Genomic DNA, 15772 nt, shown 5'->3' with positions numbered 1-15772 from the left:
CTCAGAGACCCTAGGGTGAGGCCAATGGACCGGCATCGTGTCTATTCCTTCTGTCTGGTGTTGTTTGTTGATCGACTGCCACGTCACCAACCATGAGCACTAGGGTTCAAGGGTATTATGGGATTTGGAGTCTTTTCCCTCTTCACTCCTCCCTCTGTCCTCTGTCCTCGATCACCTGGGCTCACCGCCATTTCCCATAGGTTACAAAGAACGAGAGGGGTGATACGAGTTCGCCTTGGGGGGTTTTTTATAGGGGAAAGCGAGCTTCGTGTGCGCCTTGGTTGAGATGCACAAAGTACCTCGTACCAAGAGTCCCAAATGATGATAAGGCGGACAGATACGCATGCTTCGATCCAGCTTCGAGAAAAGGCCTTGGAGCTTGGCAAGGTCGCCTTGAGCCCCGTCTTCCGCGTACCGGATGTTTGGTTGCAGCAGAACATGGTCCCTGCGCCAGACTACAGCCTCATATCTCGAAAAAGCAATTACCCCTGCAGCAGATAGAGCCCTGAGAGATTGACAAATATAAGCCCGAACTTGATAGCACCCAGAGACCCTTGAAATCTATGGTGATATCTCTAGGACTCCTAGGTATAGAAAGGGCTGCTGCTGCCACGTGCGTGACTATTAGATTGAACTTTAATCACCAATATTCTTTGTCACTCCTGGGGACTTCCCAAAACAGACTCTTGAACCCAGCAATCATCCCTCACCCTTTTGCAGTATTTAACAATAGATGAGACTCCACATGTCAAGGACCCTGATTAGAAGGGGGCAGTTGTCAAAGGTTCCGGGTATGCCACAGGGTGTGTGCCCTGACAGGACAATGCATGAATGCCGAAGCAGACTCCAGGCAGCTTGTCTCCCTTTGTACCCCCCGGAGGTTTGCGGATGCAGACACGGGACGTAGAGAGCATAAGCTGTCCCGTCGTTGTCTGGCTGAGTTGAGTTGAGACTTGCTGCTTGCAGTAGTATTCGTCGGAGGAAATCAACCGAAATAGAGTTGGTGGAGCTGGCCGTTGAATTGCTCGCCCCGAAGCTGCAGGACAAGACCCTGACTTTCAATCGAGATTTTGGCCTGGATCGAACTTGTCAGGATCGCCGATGATGTCACGGGCTGGTTTTTGGGGGGGTTTCGGCTGTCAGCTGAGGTGGAAGGGGAGGAAAACTCTGGAAAAAGCTTGCACTTGCTGGAGTGTTTTCCATGCGGTATTGACAGGCTACAGTACTTGACTGGGTAGTATGCCAAGTCGTCGGCGTTCCTCACCATGGTGCCTTTTCTGCAGTACCTACCGATTTTCTAGCGCTCTCTTTCATCTCGTGGCCGTAGTTTTCCCTTCCACTCCATCAGCAGTGCTACACTGAAAAGAGCACTATGCCATGCAAACTCGACCCTCCCTTCGAGCTATCCTATCAGTCCACCGCCTCTTTCTCCCTTTCCCTCCTTCCCTATCCAATTCCCTGACGCCGCGGTATTACCCACTTCGGCATTCCTGGATAAAACCTTAAAATCCACGAGCCTGCCGCCTCCTCCAACGCTCTGACTGGCCCAAATTGGGCCTGTTCGCCCGTCTGACCTTGTGTCCCCTTGGCTGGGGATGGGACGGCGGTTGGCCCCTCTGACGCACTTGGCGGAACAGGTCTCCAGATGGGGGGATTTTCTAACTTAGAGACTCCGTGACCCACCCGCAACTTTTTGGGGATCGTGATCTGTTCGTGTATCGGTCGATCGAGACATGGAAGCCTCAACAGAACTAGTGAAATCCCCCGTCGCATCATTCACCGTCGCCAGGTCACCACTCCTGACTGATACAGAGTGCGCCGATCACCCCATCTCCCAGGGAAAGCTTCATCCTCACCTTGTGGCTAATGGTCGCGACTGCGTGGTGATATGACGGCATTGCCCATTTCAACGAGCCAGGGGGAAAAGCACCCACTGCGGCTGGAGGCGTGTGCCTTCAATTCCCCTTCTCTCTCCAGAGGTGTGGAAAACGAGGTAGAAGGGGTTGATATAATCAAGTTTTCGTCTCCTCTGCTGCAGGGTCTGTTACGAATGAAGCCGAGATGGAAAATGATCCCGTCAAGGAGGTCGACGAATACCAATGTTTCCGGAACATCTCGCATTCCAAGGTCCCTGTGGCTTTTTTAACCCATCGACCGATGGAGGCTGCATGAGGGCTGCTATTCCCATGCAGCTCTGCGGGCTAAGTCGTTCCCAATCTACCACGACGGGGCCTAAGCTCTAAGCTTTGGGGCCTATCGGCCACTCATTCCTCGTCAACCTTACAGGGTAGTGTCGCCTTCCCGCCGCCGCTGACATTGTTCCCACGAGAACATCCAAGCCAGCTCGTGGAGAAGATCCAATGATTGCCAGACTTCACTAGCCTCAACCCTGGTCCCGTCTCCCGCTCATATGCCATTCTGAACATTTCCCATCTGCTCGATCCTCGATCGCGTCCCCCACCGAACGCCAGCAATCGCAAAAACCTGCAAACCCACTGAGACGACCGTCGCGCAACCTCCGGCTCAAGGATCCCCATCTCATCTTTGTCCTCATAGACCCTTTCTCCTGCCCGTGCTCCTACATTATCCATTTCTCTCTTCCCGTTCTACAGAAAATACATACCCTTGGTTGTCCCTGTCCATCAAGGGTCCCTTCTCTTGCTCCAACATCTATCTCTATACCATCAGCCGCAGATCTTCTCTAGTCGAGTCCTCCAATACCTGGTTGTGGTATAGGTCGAACCACTCCGTCTATACGCCGTGCTGCCCTTTCGCTGCCGAGGAATCAATCCCATCCAGACGCCTTCTCGACCAAAGCGCGTCCAGCTGTCTCTGTGCAACGAGGTGTAACTGGTATCGTTCCTCTGTGGCGAGTGCGACGTCCCAACAGCCTCCCCGTCTTCAGCCCACCCCCATATTCCCTCTCTGAACCTGGCGTCATCTCCAGCTATTCGATATTTCCACTGGCCTTTCTCAGGCGTATGTACCTACCTGTCTATCATCCTCCAGTGGCCTTCTCATGTCCTGACTTTACCTGGCAGTTGTTTTCTCTAGCCCATTTTGGACCAGCGGCCTGTCCGCTGGACGCGTGGTGAGTGCGTCCAACAATGGATGTACAGACGCAATCTCGAGGAGCACGTATCTTCTCGATCTTGAACGACAACGATTGTCCCTCGTTCGTTATTCGCCCCAGACAATCTACCCGGTCTTCTCCAGAGTCTGAGTCTGAGTCTGAGACCCGCCGGTCATCAGCCTCCCCATCGTACTCTCCGTCGCAGAGGGAAGAGCGGCCGGTTCTTCTGCGTCAACCAAAGTACGCAAGAGCATCGTCCGTCTCCTCGGTCGGCTCGCCCCCTCTTTTGCGACTCTCATCTTCGTCGTCCAAGGGTTCCAGTTGCAGCATGGACTCCTCCCCGTCCCCTGCGACGCCGTACAACTATGTGGACAACAGCCTCTTGCACTATGACCCGCTCGTGCGCCAAGACCTCGTGGGCTACTTGCCATCTCCCACCACCGTCACCCCATTCCTAGAACAACAATTGATGATCACCCCCAACATGCCGGACCAATTCTCTAGCAAGCTGATGCATCCCCTCACCCCTGCTCAGTATCCCCTTGTGCCCGCACCGCTTCATCCGGGTCTCCAACACCTCCCTCACCCCTCAACGGCCAACGTTGCGACTGCGCCTGTCCTACCTCCCGTCACCTCGGCTCCTGGGAGTGACCAAGCAAGAACCTCGCCTTCGGGGAGCTCAGGTGCTGCTCCTGCAAAGAAGAACAAATACCCCTGCCCCTTTGCGCAGTCACATAATTGCCAGGCAACCTTCACCACATCGGGCCATGCGGCGCGCCACGGGAAGAAACACACGGGAGAGAAGGGGGTGCACTGCCCTGTCTGCAATAAAGCCTTTACACGAAAGGACAACATGAAGCAACATGAGCGCACCCACAAAGGCATGTCGGCGTCCGGGAGCACGAGCGATGAGTCGACGCGTAAAAGCAAGGCTGCCATCACCAAAGACGCGCAGAAGGCCAAACAACAGAAAAAGTTGGACAAGATCAATACACAAGCCAGTCGTCGGTCCAGTTTGATCCATTCGCCTCTGTCCGAGGTGACGTCCATTGCTCCGACAGCCATCGACACCCCCCTCAATGTCGATGAGTCTGCTTTCTACCACGACCCGCCTCAAGTGCTTATGCCCATCCAAACCATCCCAGAGAGCGTCTCTCCCAGCTCTCTCTACCCCCCTCTCAGCGACGATTCTCTGTTGAACAGCACTCACATCGGGCAACTGGGCAAATCCACCCACCACACCTTGGCCGGAGGTGGCCTGTTGCCACCCATGCCCCACGCTCTGACCCGTGGGTTTTCTGACCTGGATACTCTTGCACAGGCGGCCGAAAGTTTCGATACATCTTTCTACCACCAAAACTTGTAATTCTAAGACGCACCAGTCTCTTTTAATCGCATTTTTCAGCAATACTGACGATGATTCCGCCTCAGACACGAGGATGTGCGTCGCTTGTCTTATCGATACCTTTGCACAGCGCAGGCGTTTGGGATATACATGACTACGGGCTAATGACGGATTCTGCCGGTATGAGCGATTCTTCTGTTTGCGCTGGGCACGGGCAAGGCGCTCTACGAAGAATGGATCTGGGTTGAACAGGACATGAGTCCACCGACTCGGCAGGACAAAACACGGCCGTTTTGCTTTATTGTGGAATTTGGGACCAAGGAAGCACACGGATATGGGCTACTGGGCAACAAAAAGCACCCGGCACACGAAAGGGTGGGCAGGTATTTTGTTATGAGAGCTTCACTGTTCAGAATTGGCAGTCATCCTACCACAGTTTCGCAATCGAACAACGCATTATGATACCCGCGACAAATTATCTTATGGGGATTTCTCTCTGGCGTGTATCTGACTACCAGGCAAAAGGGAGGTAGTCTGGGAAGAGCGTACCGGTAATCGCGATGGATGTTAATGTCAGGGGGCGTCAGGCTCGTTGCCAACTGCCGTGCATATCTCCACGAGAGTGAACCAATGAGCCACATGTATGAATACTACTTATTGCACACGAAGATATGCTTGATTTTTTGGTGTCTATGAGTCACTAGGTATTATCAGAATGTGACCTTAGCCCCTGAAAACGCTCTCTCTCTCTCTCTGGACAGATGGTTGCCTGCTTTCCTTCGTCGTGGGACATTGCGAAAGATGATCCGATCGGCCGATGTCCTCTGATGATCTTCGACGATCCGATTCAACTTCGTGCAGAACCGCCCATCTCCCGAAAGGCTATTGTTGATACTGCATGTCTTGTCTGGTCTTGTCTTGATGTCGACGGTAGTACGCGTAATTCTCTCTCTCTCTCTCTCTCTCTATATACCGACCGAACCCCACACACACAAGGGAAGAGACAGAGACAGAGAGAGATTCCCGACCTTCCCCATTCTCCTTTCCGACGTCCATGCCGAGACAAAGTAAGTACTATTCACTTACTCCTCCTCCCTTACTAATGCAATGCATACCATGGAGGGATCCACCCTTGTCTTCTTGATATCGGACATGTTCGGAAGTATGTGCGCCTTGTTATGGTATGGTATCCTGAGAGAGAGACAACGTACAATCTTCGATTCCATTCCATTTCATAAGGTGGGTGGTCGTATTGAATGAATGAGTACTGTCAGGGGACAGACATGTCCTCTCTACTAGGATGAAGTACAATTACATGGGAACATGCAATGCAAGGGAAAACGAGAACTCGAGAGCGCACAGGGTACATACATACACAACTCGTTTCCATTTCACACTCCTTGGATCTCTCAATGCGGTCTAAATACATGCATGCATGCATGCGTAACGGAACACCCTCTTCTCCCCCAAGCAGCAGCAGCAGCAGCAAACAAAAGCGGGTGGGTGGGCGGTTGTAGCAGGCTGGTTAGCTCGTCCATGAAACGGCGATATATATGGGGCCTGGATAATATCGGTATCTCGCTTTGTTTCTCTCCCCAAGCCCCTTCCCCCCCTTCCTCCTCCTCCTCCTCGTGATCGGTACCGGGATGATGAAAAGGGTCCACTCTGTACGTTGTTACACCTTCTCCTGGTCGACGGTCACGACGGTGTTGTCCTCCGTGATGGCCAGAGTGTGGGACTGGGTGGAATACTTGACAGGGTTCTTGGCTTCGAAGATCTTGTCCAGTTCCTCGAGCTACAATCACAAGCAGCAATTAGCAATTCATTCTCTTCATGACGTGACAATCAAGAAAAGAACCAAGGTGCCTCGAGCGTCTCTCTCTCTCTCCGAAAAAGAGGGTTTTGCTGTAAGTGGAGAAGAAAAGGGAGACGAATGAGGAAGAAAGGGGGCGGGGGTAAAGAAGAGAATGAGAATGTCTTGGGATCCAAACTCACAGTCCGCTTCCTCGTTTCCGGGAAGAAGAAGTACGCCAGCACGCCTTGGACGAAGGTCCAGACCACGAAGATGATGTACGTCTTCCACTGGATCTCCTTGATGGCCACGGGCCAGGCGAACTGATTGATCAGGCCGGCGGCGTTGACGAAGAAAGACTGGAAGGCCATGCCCTTGGCGCGGATCTCGTAGCTGTATACCTCGACCGGGTACAGGGCCTGCAAGGGGGTGATGTTGAACGAGTACCACGCGCCGAAGATGAAGATGAACGCCAGCACGGCGTTGCCGGCCGTGTGGTTGCTGAACTTGGCGTCGCCGTCGTCCACGGACCCGGACACCAGCGAGTTCGCCAGCGTCCCCGCCGACGCCGTCATGCACACCCAGATAACTGACACGCCGAAGAACCCGGCCAACATCATCTTGCGCCGTCCGATGCTCGACAAAGTGTGCGCCCAGCACCGCGAAGCAGAATTGTTCCACGCTGTAGCCCAGCTGCACGTTGGCCTTGCCGATCGAGGTGTTGACGCCCGCGGTGTCGAGGACCGCAGACATGAAGTAGGAAAGCGGCCCGTTACCGCACCCTGTGTTGGAGAGGATGAGTTAGTGGCCAAGAAGACAAAGGTGGAGGTGGCGATCTGAGAGCTATAGAAAACTTACATTGCGTGAATGCAGAGAACCAACAAGCGACGGCGGTCCGGTAGACGCTCGACTTCTTGTTGAACAGAGCACGGTAATCCCACCAGCGTTTGTCCTTGAAAAAGGGTCAATCAGTATAGTATTCCGTCAGTAAGTCTGCTAAGAAGTAAAGACTTACAGAGCCGTCCATCTCAAGATACTCCTCATATTCATGGAGCTGGAGTTTGACCCAGGCCGAGTCGGGGTTGCCATATCCGTGCCACTTGGTGAGGATGTCGTGCGCCTTCTGGCGCTTACCACTGGCATACACCCACCGGGGCGACTCTGGCAAGGTGAAGGCGAAAAGGGCGATGAAGCCTGGGAAGACCATCTGCAGCCAAATGGGGATGAGCCAGGAATTGTTGCCCTGGATGTCGAGCCCGCCGCGGGTCGCGCCAGAGGACAAGATCGAGCCGGCCAACCAGGTGGTGTTGCAGAGACCGGTGATGATACCCCGATACTTGGGATGGGCCGTTTCCACGATCCAGATGGGGCCGGCTGCAGCGGCAATGGTGACACCAAAACCCAGGACGAATCGACCGCCCATCATCTGGCCCTCGGAGGCATTGGCGGACGTCAAACCCTGTATGACCGTGCCGACGATGATGAGCACGCTGCCGATGAACATGCCCACCCGGCGTCCCCACTGGTCAATGGCGGGTCCGACAAATGGCAGGGCAGAGACACCACCGATCTGGTACATAGAGGTGATCAGGCCGGCCCAGATGCCCTTGTTCTGCCCGTTGAAGTGCTTGAGGAAGTATTCCTTGTTGTTGAGCAGACCACCGAACAACATGGTGTCGTATCCGTTCATGGTCTGGCAGAAGAAGCCGATGAGCAGGCACGCGAACAGCCGCAGTGTGCGTGGGTCCAGTAGTGGCACATCTTCCTGGATTAAAGCCTCGTTGAAGGCTTCGCTACCTCTGACTTCCTTGACCTCGATGACCTGCAGCAGGTGGAGGTTTTGTTAGCTTTTCAATTGAGGATCGCAATGGAGAAACTGGTGGTCAGGGACTTGGGAGACTCACGTCTTTGCTCTTGTCGATCGAGCCAAGGCGCTCAACGGTCTGCGCCGTTGGGTCATTGATCTTCTCTGAAGCAGCCATCCGGGGCTCGAGGTTTTGCTGGATGGGAAAAGGTAGAAGGAAGGAACTGTCTGTCCTGGGAATGGAAGTGCGAGTAGGAGACGACCTGGAAGGGGAGATGAAGGGGCTATATAATCTCTATATCCAAGACATCTTGCCATATGGCAGCGGAGCTTCATAGAGCACCGTTCCTAGCCTGGCGTGGGCCATGGGGGACGAATATGCGGGATGGTCAGACCATCAGACCGTATCTGGTCTTGGGTAGGAAGAAAAGCCTCCCGACGTGAAGCCGATGGAGGAGGGGGGTTCTGAGAGGCCCGATTGATCGCCACAAACATGGGCTAGCATGCAACACTCGTGAGCCCAAGACTGCTAGCCACCTTGAATCCGGGGGCGTAAGGTTTCCTCAAACTGCTTGCGGAGTATCCGTACGGGGGTCCCAGGATATGGTGGATGACTGGAGCTGGGATGCAGGTCACTGGGTCAACAAGTGGTGGGCAGCTCTTCGGTTGGAGCCTCCAATCCCATGCTCTGCACGCCGATAGCCTGACAGCAAGAGGGGGGCTTCTGTGCATGTTGGAAATCGGTCCCCGGGTAGAGAAGAGACATGGGCTCAGCCAGCCGAAGACGAACCTTCAGAGCCTCGCATTCGCCAGAGTGTATTTCCTCCTCGAGCAAGTGGCCTGGTGTCCGAGGTTCAAGCGGGCACTTAGTTCCTGGGACTGCCTTACTTTACTGGGCGTGAAGCCAAGGTCGAGCTGGGAAGGGGGCGCCGTTTGAGCTCTCCTGACCTGGTTGGCGGCCTTGGCTGTCCATGGTCATTCGCCAGGTCGGAATCGAACGTGAGATTGAATACCAGTCTAGAAGCCACAACCCTTTGTTCTTTCAGGCTCTAGCGGCGCCATGGTCAAAAGGAATCTCGCCCTCAAACCTTCGTCGCCCTCGGCCCAAACCCTGTCGTACTGTCATTGGCGGGAAATTGAGAGGACGGACAAGCAGAAGCGAACGAATGTCTTCTCACTGTCCGACCGAATATTAAGCGGTAGAGCAACGCCATGTTCAGCACTGACCTCTTAGTTTCCTGGAAATCATCGAGCTAACATGAACGGTACCAGTCCTCAAGTTCTTGTCCGTGGCGTCTAGTGTGTGTCTATCGTTGTCGTTGATTACAGCATGGGAGACTCCTGTGGCTTTTCGTCTTTTCCGCATTCGTCCATGTCATGTCAACACCACAGCTCCGGCAAGCTCTTGCTCTCCTTTCTGCATCGCAAGGTTGAACTTCGGGAGCTTCTTGGTGGTCTCGTTACACAGACGAAGGACGGAACATTTCATCGCCTAGCTGCCTCCCTATAGACTTCTTCCTTGGTATGATGACTACTACACCCCGGCTCTAATTTGACTGAGCACTGTCAATTGCAAAGTCCTTCCAACCACAACGTGGCACTGGCTGATCCTCGGACGCAGACTTGGTATCGTCCATCTCAGCCTTGCGTGACAATGGTGGTATGTGACCCCTCTTCTGTTGGCTTTTCTATCATCTGTCTCAAGAGGTTGATTCTGACCCTGAACAGTGACGTGGAAAGGTCCACCACACAGATTCCTTTGCAAGCGCTCGGCGATCATCGCCCTTCGATGTGCTTCTTAGACACACTACCGGAGGAGGAAAAGTGAGACCTACAGCTGCCACATTGACCCGGCCACTGCGACTCCAGGTTTGAACGTTTGTTGGAAATGTTTTGGGCCGCTGTTTGTGGAATCTCGGGTCAAAGCTGCTATTCCCTGACTTATGCCATCTCCGAAATCACGCCAATTACCTCCTCATCTCCGTGTGACGATGGAGAAAACCCCTCAAGCCAAAGTTGAATCCGCCTCCAGTTGTGTAAGTGGTCGACTGACAACCTCAGCCAGGTCATCGCAATGGCGGCTCCACAGAAGCTGTGGTTCCTTGGGTGATTTGGATTGATGGTTCGCCACCCGGCCTGACCGTCGATAACAGCTTCAACACCATCATCCTAACGCTGGTCTTCACATATTGGGAATTGCTTCGGTGTGTTGTATATTACCGCTGATCCATTTTTCAAAGCGGCGTTCGCCTCTGTACCCCTGTCTTGCCAACCAGGAAGAGTAGCTGTGCGGGTGACAGACGTACTGCTAGTTGGCTTCAGCCGCCTAGATCTTCTGGCCATTAAGGCGGCTCTCCTGATCTGCATGTCCTGCTTCTAATTTCTTGGGAGAGGGAGATCGAGCATCGCATCGGGTGGCAATCTTGTCCCAAGTGGTGCTTGGACTCTGGTCGATTGAAAGCGGCCGCCGCCCGAACGCCCTCGACGAAGCGAGGAGCTCGAATTGTCTCGGCTTCATTTCTCGGTAGCTTGGCCTAAATCCCGCACCAACTCTGCCTCCTTGCCCACCAAAAGGATCTGGACTGGATTTGAGAGCACGTGGAAATCTGTACAAAATCAGGAGATCGAGTCCAGACTCTCAGGCTGGTTGTTCGTCTAGGCCTGGACCCAGCGAGTCTCGACTCTTGACCAGATACCGTGTGTATATTGCCACTTCTTCGTCAGGATAGCTGCGGCCGTGTCTCAGGTCGTTGATTGATTTTCACTGGTCCAGAATACTGTAGATATCGACGCGGCGGAAGTGGTGAAGGGTGCAGCTGCCATCTCAGGAATGCTTTTGTCGATCGGGCCCTTCTGCACCCTTTGGCCCAGAATCTCCAAGTCCATCTGAGTCTGTGTTCTCCGCCACCCTTCGTTTTCACCGCTGCTTTTCTTCGCCACTTCGTGATGCAAGGAGGTCTTCTGTCCAGTTGGCTAGACTCGCAGACAACTCCAGGAGTGTTCCCAACGCGTTGTGAGAGCGTGATTCCAGGTGGTGAAGCACCTCCACCTTCGCTTCGACCAGAGTTCTCGATGCCGTCGTCATCCGTAGTCCAGAGAGTACCTCGCCCGAGACAAGTGTCGGCCAAGAGAGGTGCTTCCGCAGGTGAGTGGGCGTGGTAATTTCAATAGCGAGAAGCCATTCTGCCATTCCGATCATCTTTGCAGCACCATTTGATTGCTCGAGTCTTGCTCTCCAGTCTCTTTTCATTTCAGACCTGGTGATTTCGACCACAAACATTGTGATCAAGAGCTGCAGACCGATGAAGAACGCCCAAAGCAAGAACGCCGCCTCGTTGACTGCATCCGGAGAGAAGACGTCTTTAGGTTCTGCAAGCTTGAACCAAAAACCGTAATAGCTGCGGAATCGGTCATATCCCAGACTGGGAGATTCTTGGAATCCAGAAAATGTCGACTCGAGGGCTCTAAAAAGATTATACCCCGTTCCTGTGTGTGCAATACACTCGTGTGCTGTAACAAGTGACGCCATACCCTTTGTTAGCAACACCTGACAACGGGATCCGGCAATCAGACTGTGGACATTGAGTTTGCACGACGATGCCCCTTGATTTGGAGAGAAATCCGCGTAGGACGGGCAGTTGAAGATCGATTGCTTCCCCTCATCTTGGATGCGTCCTGTAACGAGAGCACAACCTCGGACAAAGGTTGCAAAATCGACAGCTGAGCCAGGAAGAAGGGCGGACTGAAAGGCCAGGGCATAACAAGTTGCCAGCATCACATCATACTCGATCGATGAGTGGTGGGATTTGTTGAGTGCATTCTTGAGACCCGATATTGCACGGCCCTTGTGCCATAATGCAGTGGACTGGTCATTGTCTACCCCGGTCAATGCGCTCATGTGCGAAGCTGCCAGAGCCAGTAGAGCACTCATCAGATGCTCTGAATGATAACTGAGTTGAGGTACGTCTTGCGTCCAAGCTGACTTATTTGCCAGAGGCAATGGCGGGTACGCGAAGCAGAGGAAGTGGTGGAACAGCCGAAGATCGTGCAAAGTGAATGTCGCTGAGGTCATTGACAACTGCTCTGTTGGCTCTAGTGATGAATGCCTGACACCGGCGACCTTCCCTTGCTTTTGGCTCCATCGTCTGACCCATGCTGAATATTGGCAGTCCCTTCCTTTCGACACGCAATTCTTACACCGAGGCTTCTCCTCTCCACATTTCACATGACGGATTTTGCACGTATAGCAGCCTGTACGGGATTTCTTGTGAGCTCGACGAATAGTGGCCCCGTAAGGGACTATTGTCATGTAGAGGGCACCAGGGTAGCTCGCCATCCTAGTCTCCATGCATCATTCTTGCCGTCAGAGGATGTGATCATATATAGACTATGGCGAGGCTGTCGAGAGTATATAGGGGATTGCGAATCCTTGAAAAGGCGATGTTTTCAAGAGCACATCTGAAGCAGAAATCAAACAAACAGCATGGGAAATCCATGTCTACCATGTCAGCCTGGCGAAGTTCGCGCTATCACAGATCAGGCATAGTTTGCGATGCAGATACGGTGCCCTTTTTAGGTTTAGCTTATCTGGCCGCTGCCCCACTGCCTTTCGTCATTGGACAGTGACGTCGTTCTATCAGCTTCAGTGCCTTTTCCTTTGTCTCTGGCCATGGCGAATTTGTCTTTCAATTTCCTCACTGTTCTGTTGAACGGTCATATGCTTTGCTACAGTGTCTCTCAATAACAACAGACCCCTGTTGCTAAAATGAGTTGGATGGACTCCTGGTCGCGACCAGGCAAACATGCTGCAGTACCACCTCCATTCTATCTCACCCAGGGAGAAGATGTCCCCTACTGCCGAACTTGTGGTAGAGTGATAAGTCAGAAGCCCATCCCAACAATTACAGGGCGTGAAATCGCTGATTATGCTAAGGTATTCGCAAGCAGCAACAAAAGGGGCCAGGTACCATCAAATATTGCTCCGATCGGTGTCGAAATCGGAAGCCAGGCCCGGCGGACAAGAAGGTGGAGAGAGTGATAGTGGCTCTCTTGAATGCAGAGCCGGGATCCGGGATCGAGAGGACTGCCGCTTCTTCCAAGTTGACCAAGGGCGACCGACGAATCATCGTGACATGCGAAGAAATCGAAGATGTCGTCTTCGGCAGGAGACACGATCCTACGAAAACATTCGGGCGCAAAAAAAATCGCGCGAGCCGGGCACTGCAAGAAGAGGGTGAGTGGAAAAGTGTTGACATGGACGAAAACCACGAGTTCTCCTCCGATCAGGATGTCTCGCTGGAAGAGGCTGGTCATCAACGAATCCGTCCAAAGGTTCGGCCATCTCAGCTGGAATCTGACGTCAATGGAAGCATTGGTGGAGAGAAAGGCTGGGCCGAGCGTCACTCTGAAACTCCCGAGGAGTACGAGAAGAGACTGGAGGGACAGCAGCGCGCCGAAGAGCGCGAGATGGTCCGTCGAGCCGCGAGGCGAGGTGTTGTGTTCGGGTTTGATGTGGATCACTCAAAATCGGATACTCAAACACAGCAGGTCAACGGGAACTCGGAGTTGCGTCAGAATGGAATCAAAACGGGACATCAACCTTCTCCACCATTGCGACGAAAGTGTGAAGCCCTAATGAACGGTTCTGTGGTGGAGCCCAGCTTTGCCAAGGGTAATTGGGCTATTCGATGGAGAGAGTAGGGTTTTCGCGGCTCTGAAAATCATTGACCCATTTCGTCCTTGTATTATTCGAAGATATCGATTGCCACGCAGGATATATTCAGGCCGACTCTGTTCATGTAAAGGCCAAACCGCGAATACGGAATTCAGCTCGGTGAAGAGACCGTCAATGTCAACAGGAGATGTCAGAAATGGCTAAACTGTGAAACCCAAGGTCTGGGAATCGACAAACGAGCATGACAAGTGAGTCTCATAGTAGTCTTCATGACAAAGATATTGGAAGCTCTGGAAAGTAAGGAGCCATTAGCCCCCGGTTAGAGGGAGCCAGGAGCGATGTTCCCCCATGGTGGAAATCGGGTTGGTTTTCAATATTTCGGATTGGGATGTGCTTAGTTTGGCCGGATTGAGCTGAGTTGATATTCAAGGCCACTCCTTTCGCCACAAAGAGCCTGCTACATGGACCTGGCTGCCCATCCTTACATGGCACGACCACGTCAGGTGGTTAGAGAGGAGAGGTTCCATTCACGCACGTACACTTTCACCAGATCAAAGTCCCCGTACCTGGCCCTGACATCGTGCTCTGACAATGATAACATTCTCGTCAACTTCCCGATTTTACATGTCGAGATGAGCCCTGCCCTGCTCCGGGTAACGGTGTCCCTTGACGGGATTGCGCTTCAAGATTTCCGCAATCTCCTTCATCTCGTCGTCAGACAGGTCCACAATCGTGGTGTTCTCGACGATCCTCTCCGGCTTGGTGGCGCCGGGGATGGGGATGATGGTGCCCAGCGTGATCTGCTCGCCGTTTTCCGTGGTGATGGTGCGGCCGCTCAGGCTACGCACCCAGGCGATGGCGACCTGGGCCTTAGTCACGCCCTTCTTCTCCGCGAGCCGCTGCACCTCGTCCACGATCTGGTTGTTGTACTCCAGCACGTCGTCCTGGAACCGCGGCATGTGCTTGCGGATGTCGCCCTCGGGGATGTCGGCGTGCCGGCGGATTGTGTCACCAGCCAGCGCGCCACGGCTGAGCGGGCTGTAGGCCACGATGGGGATGTCAAGTTTGGCGCACGTCGCAGCGACGCCGTTGCGGAGGATGTCCGTCGTCCACAGCGACACTTCCACCTCCACCGCGGCGATCGGGTGGATGGCGTGTGCCTTCTCGATGGTGCTCGCCTTGACCTCCGATAGGCCGATGCCGCCGATTTTGCCCTCCTTGACGAGCTGCGCGAGGGCGCCGATAGTCTCTTCAAGCGGGACGTTATGGTCGAGCCGGGCACATTCAAAAATGTCGATGCTTTTGGTGCCATCAAGAACCTTCAGGCAGTCTTCCACGCTGCGGCGTATGTTTGCGGCAGATCCATCGGGCTTCAGCTGGCCGGGGACAAGTCCACCTTTGATGCTGAGCACGACCTTATCTGCATCTTCCGGATGGAGTTTGAAGTACTCGTTCAGCAAGTGGCAAGAGTGTCGCTCGGGTTTTCCGTAGAGTTCGCCGCCGTTCCAGAAGTTGGCTCCTTGCGACAGTGCCGTCTCCATGGCCTTGAAGCTTTCGCTGGCTGGTTGTGGAGAGGGTCGCCAGGTTAAGCCCATCAAACCGTAGCCTATTGGGCCAATGGGCTTCCCAAGGATCTTGACGGTGGTAGGCATCGTCGAGCCTACGAAGTTTCCCGCGTCTGAGGTTTCGGGCTATGTCTGACACAAGTGGTCGCACTCTTTCTCCCCTGGTGGGCTAGGCGTGTGCTATGGATCTGGTATAGAGAGAAGCTGTACAGGAATCAAGGGCATGAATATCAACGATACATAGAAGTTGAGTCTTTAAAAAAGGGTATTCGGAGTTTAGGAGAGGGACGGCGTTATAGATCGTTGCCTGAAGGAGCCGGCCATGATGAGGAGTGAGTGACGCGAATACGTCACGACAAGCAAGTACCGAGTAGATATTGCAACGCTTCGAGGGGATGGGGTGGAGAAGACCAGCTGCTTGATTAGAGTTCCGTCGGTTCATCTTTACAGTGTATATATACCCAGGTCAGATAAAAGATCAATGTCATTGTACTATGCTATCGAATACATCTGGGTTCT

The 15772-nt window shown here is 53.5% G+C and overlaps 5 protein-coding genes across 5 annotated transcripts; 2 read left to right on the top strand and 3 right to left on the bottom strand.

Annotated features, from left to right (window-relative positions):
• Nucleotides 1-3107: 3107 nt before the first annotated feature.
• AYL99_05724 (hypothetical protein) lies at nucleotides 3108-4439 on the top strand (the record flags this gene model as incomplete). The annotated part of the gene is made up of 1 exon (XM_018837236.1): nucleotides 3108-4439. One exon carries the CDS (start codon nucleotides 3108-3110, stop codon nucleotides 4437-4439), a length of 1332 nt encoding a protein of 443 aa, XP_018694089.1.
• A 1654-nt stretch (nucleotides 4440-6093) lies between these two features.
• On the bottom strand, nucleotides 6094-8192 carry AYL99_05723 (hypothetical protein; the record flags this gene model as incomplete). The annotated part of the gene is made up of 6 exons (XM_018837235.1): nucleotides 6094-6213; nucleotides 6414-6830; nucleotides 6871-6992; nucleotides 7069-7162; nucleotides 7226-8032; nucleotides 8115-8192. 6 exons carry the CDS (start codon nucleotides 8190-8192, stop codon nucleotides 6094-6096), a joined length of 1638 nt encoding a protein of 545 aa, XP_018694088.1.
• A 2739-nt stretch (nucleotides 8193-10931) lies between these two features.
• On the bottom strand, nucleotides 10932-12086 carry AYL99_05722 (hypothetical protein; the record flags this gene model as incomplete). The annotated part of the gene is made up of 1 exon (XM_018837234.1): nucleotides 10932-12086. One exon carries the CDS (start codon nucleotides 12084-12086, stop codon nucleotides 10932-10934), a length of 1155 nt encoding a protein of 384 aa, XP_018694087.1.
• Nucleotides 12087-12779: 693 nt separating this feature from the next.
• Nucleotides 12780-13714, top strand: AYL99_05721 (hypothetical protein; the record flags this gene model as incomplete). The annotated part of the gene is made up of 2 exons (XM_018837233.1): nucleotides 12780-12882; nucleotides 12948-13714. The coding sequence occupies 2 exons, from the start codon at nucleotides 12780-12782 to the stop codon at nucleotides 13712-13714; spliced, it is 870 nt and encodes a 289-aa protein (XP_018694086.1).
• A 594-nt stretch (nucleotides 13715-14308) lies between these two features.
• AYL99_05720 (hypothetical protein) lies at nucleotides 14309-15340 on the bottom strand (the record flags this gene model as incomplete). The annotated part of the gene is made up of 1 exon (XM_018837232.1): nucleotides 14309-15340. The coding sequence occupies one exon, from the start codon at nucleotides 15338-15340 to the stop codon at nucleotides 14309-14311; it is 1032 nt and encodes a 343-aa protein (XP_018694085.1).
• Nucleotides 15341-15772: the final 432 nt, after the last annotated feature.

The sequence above is a fragment of the Fonsecaea erecta genome (genome assembly GCF_001651985.1).
Source record: "Fonsecaea erecta strain CBS 125763 chromosome Unknown Scaff4, whole genome shotgun sequence".
Lineage (NCBI taxonomy): Eukaryota > Fungi > Ascomycota > Eurotiomycetes > Chaetothyriales > Herpotrichiellaceae > Fonsecaea > Fonsecaea erecta.
This window is presented reverse-complemented; position numbering and strand designations above follow the sequence as displayed.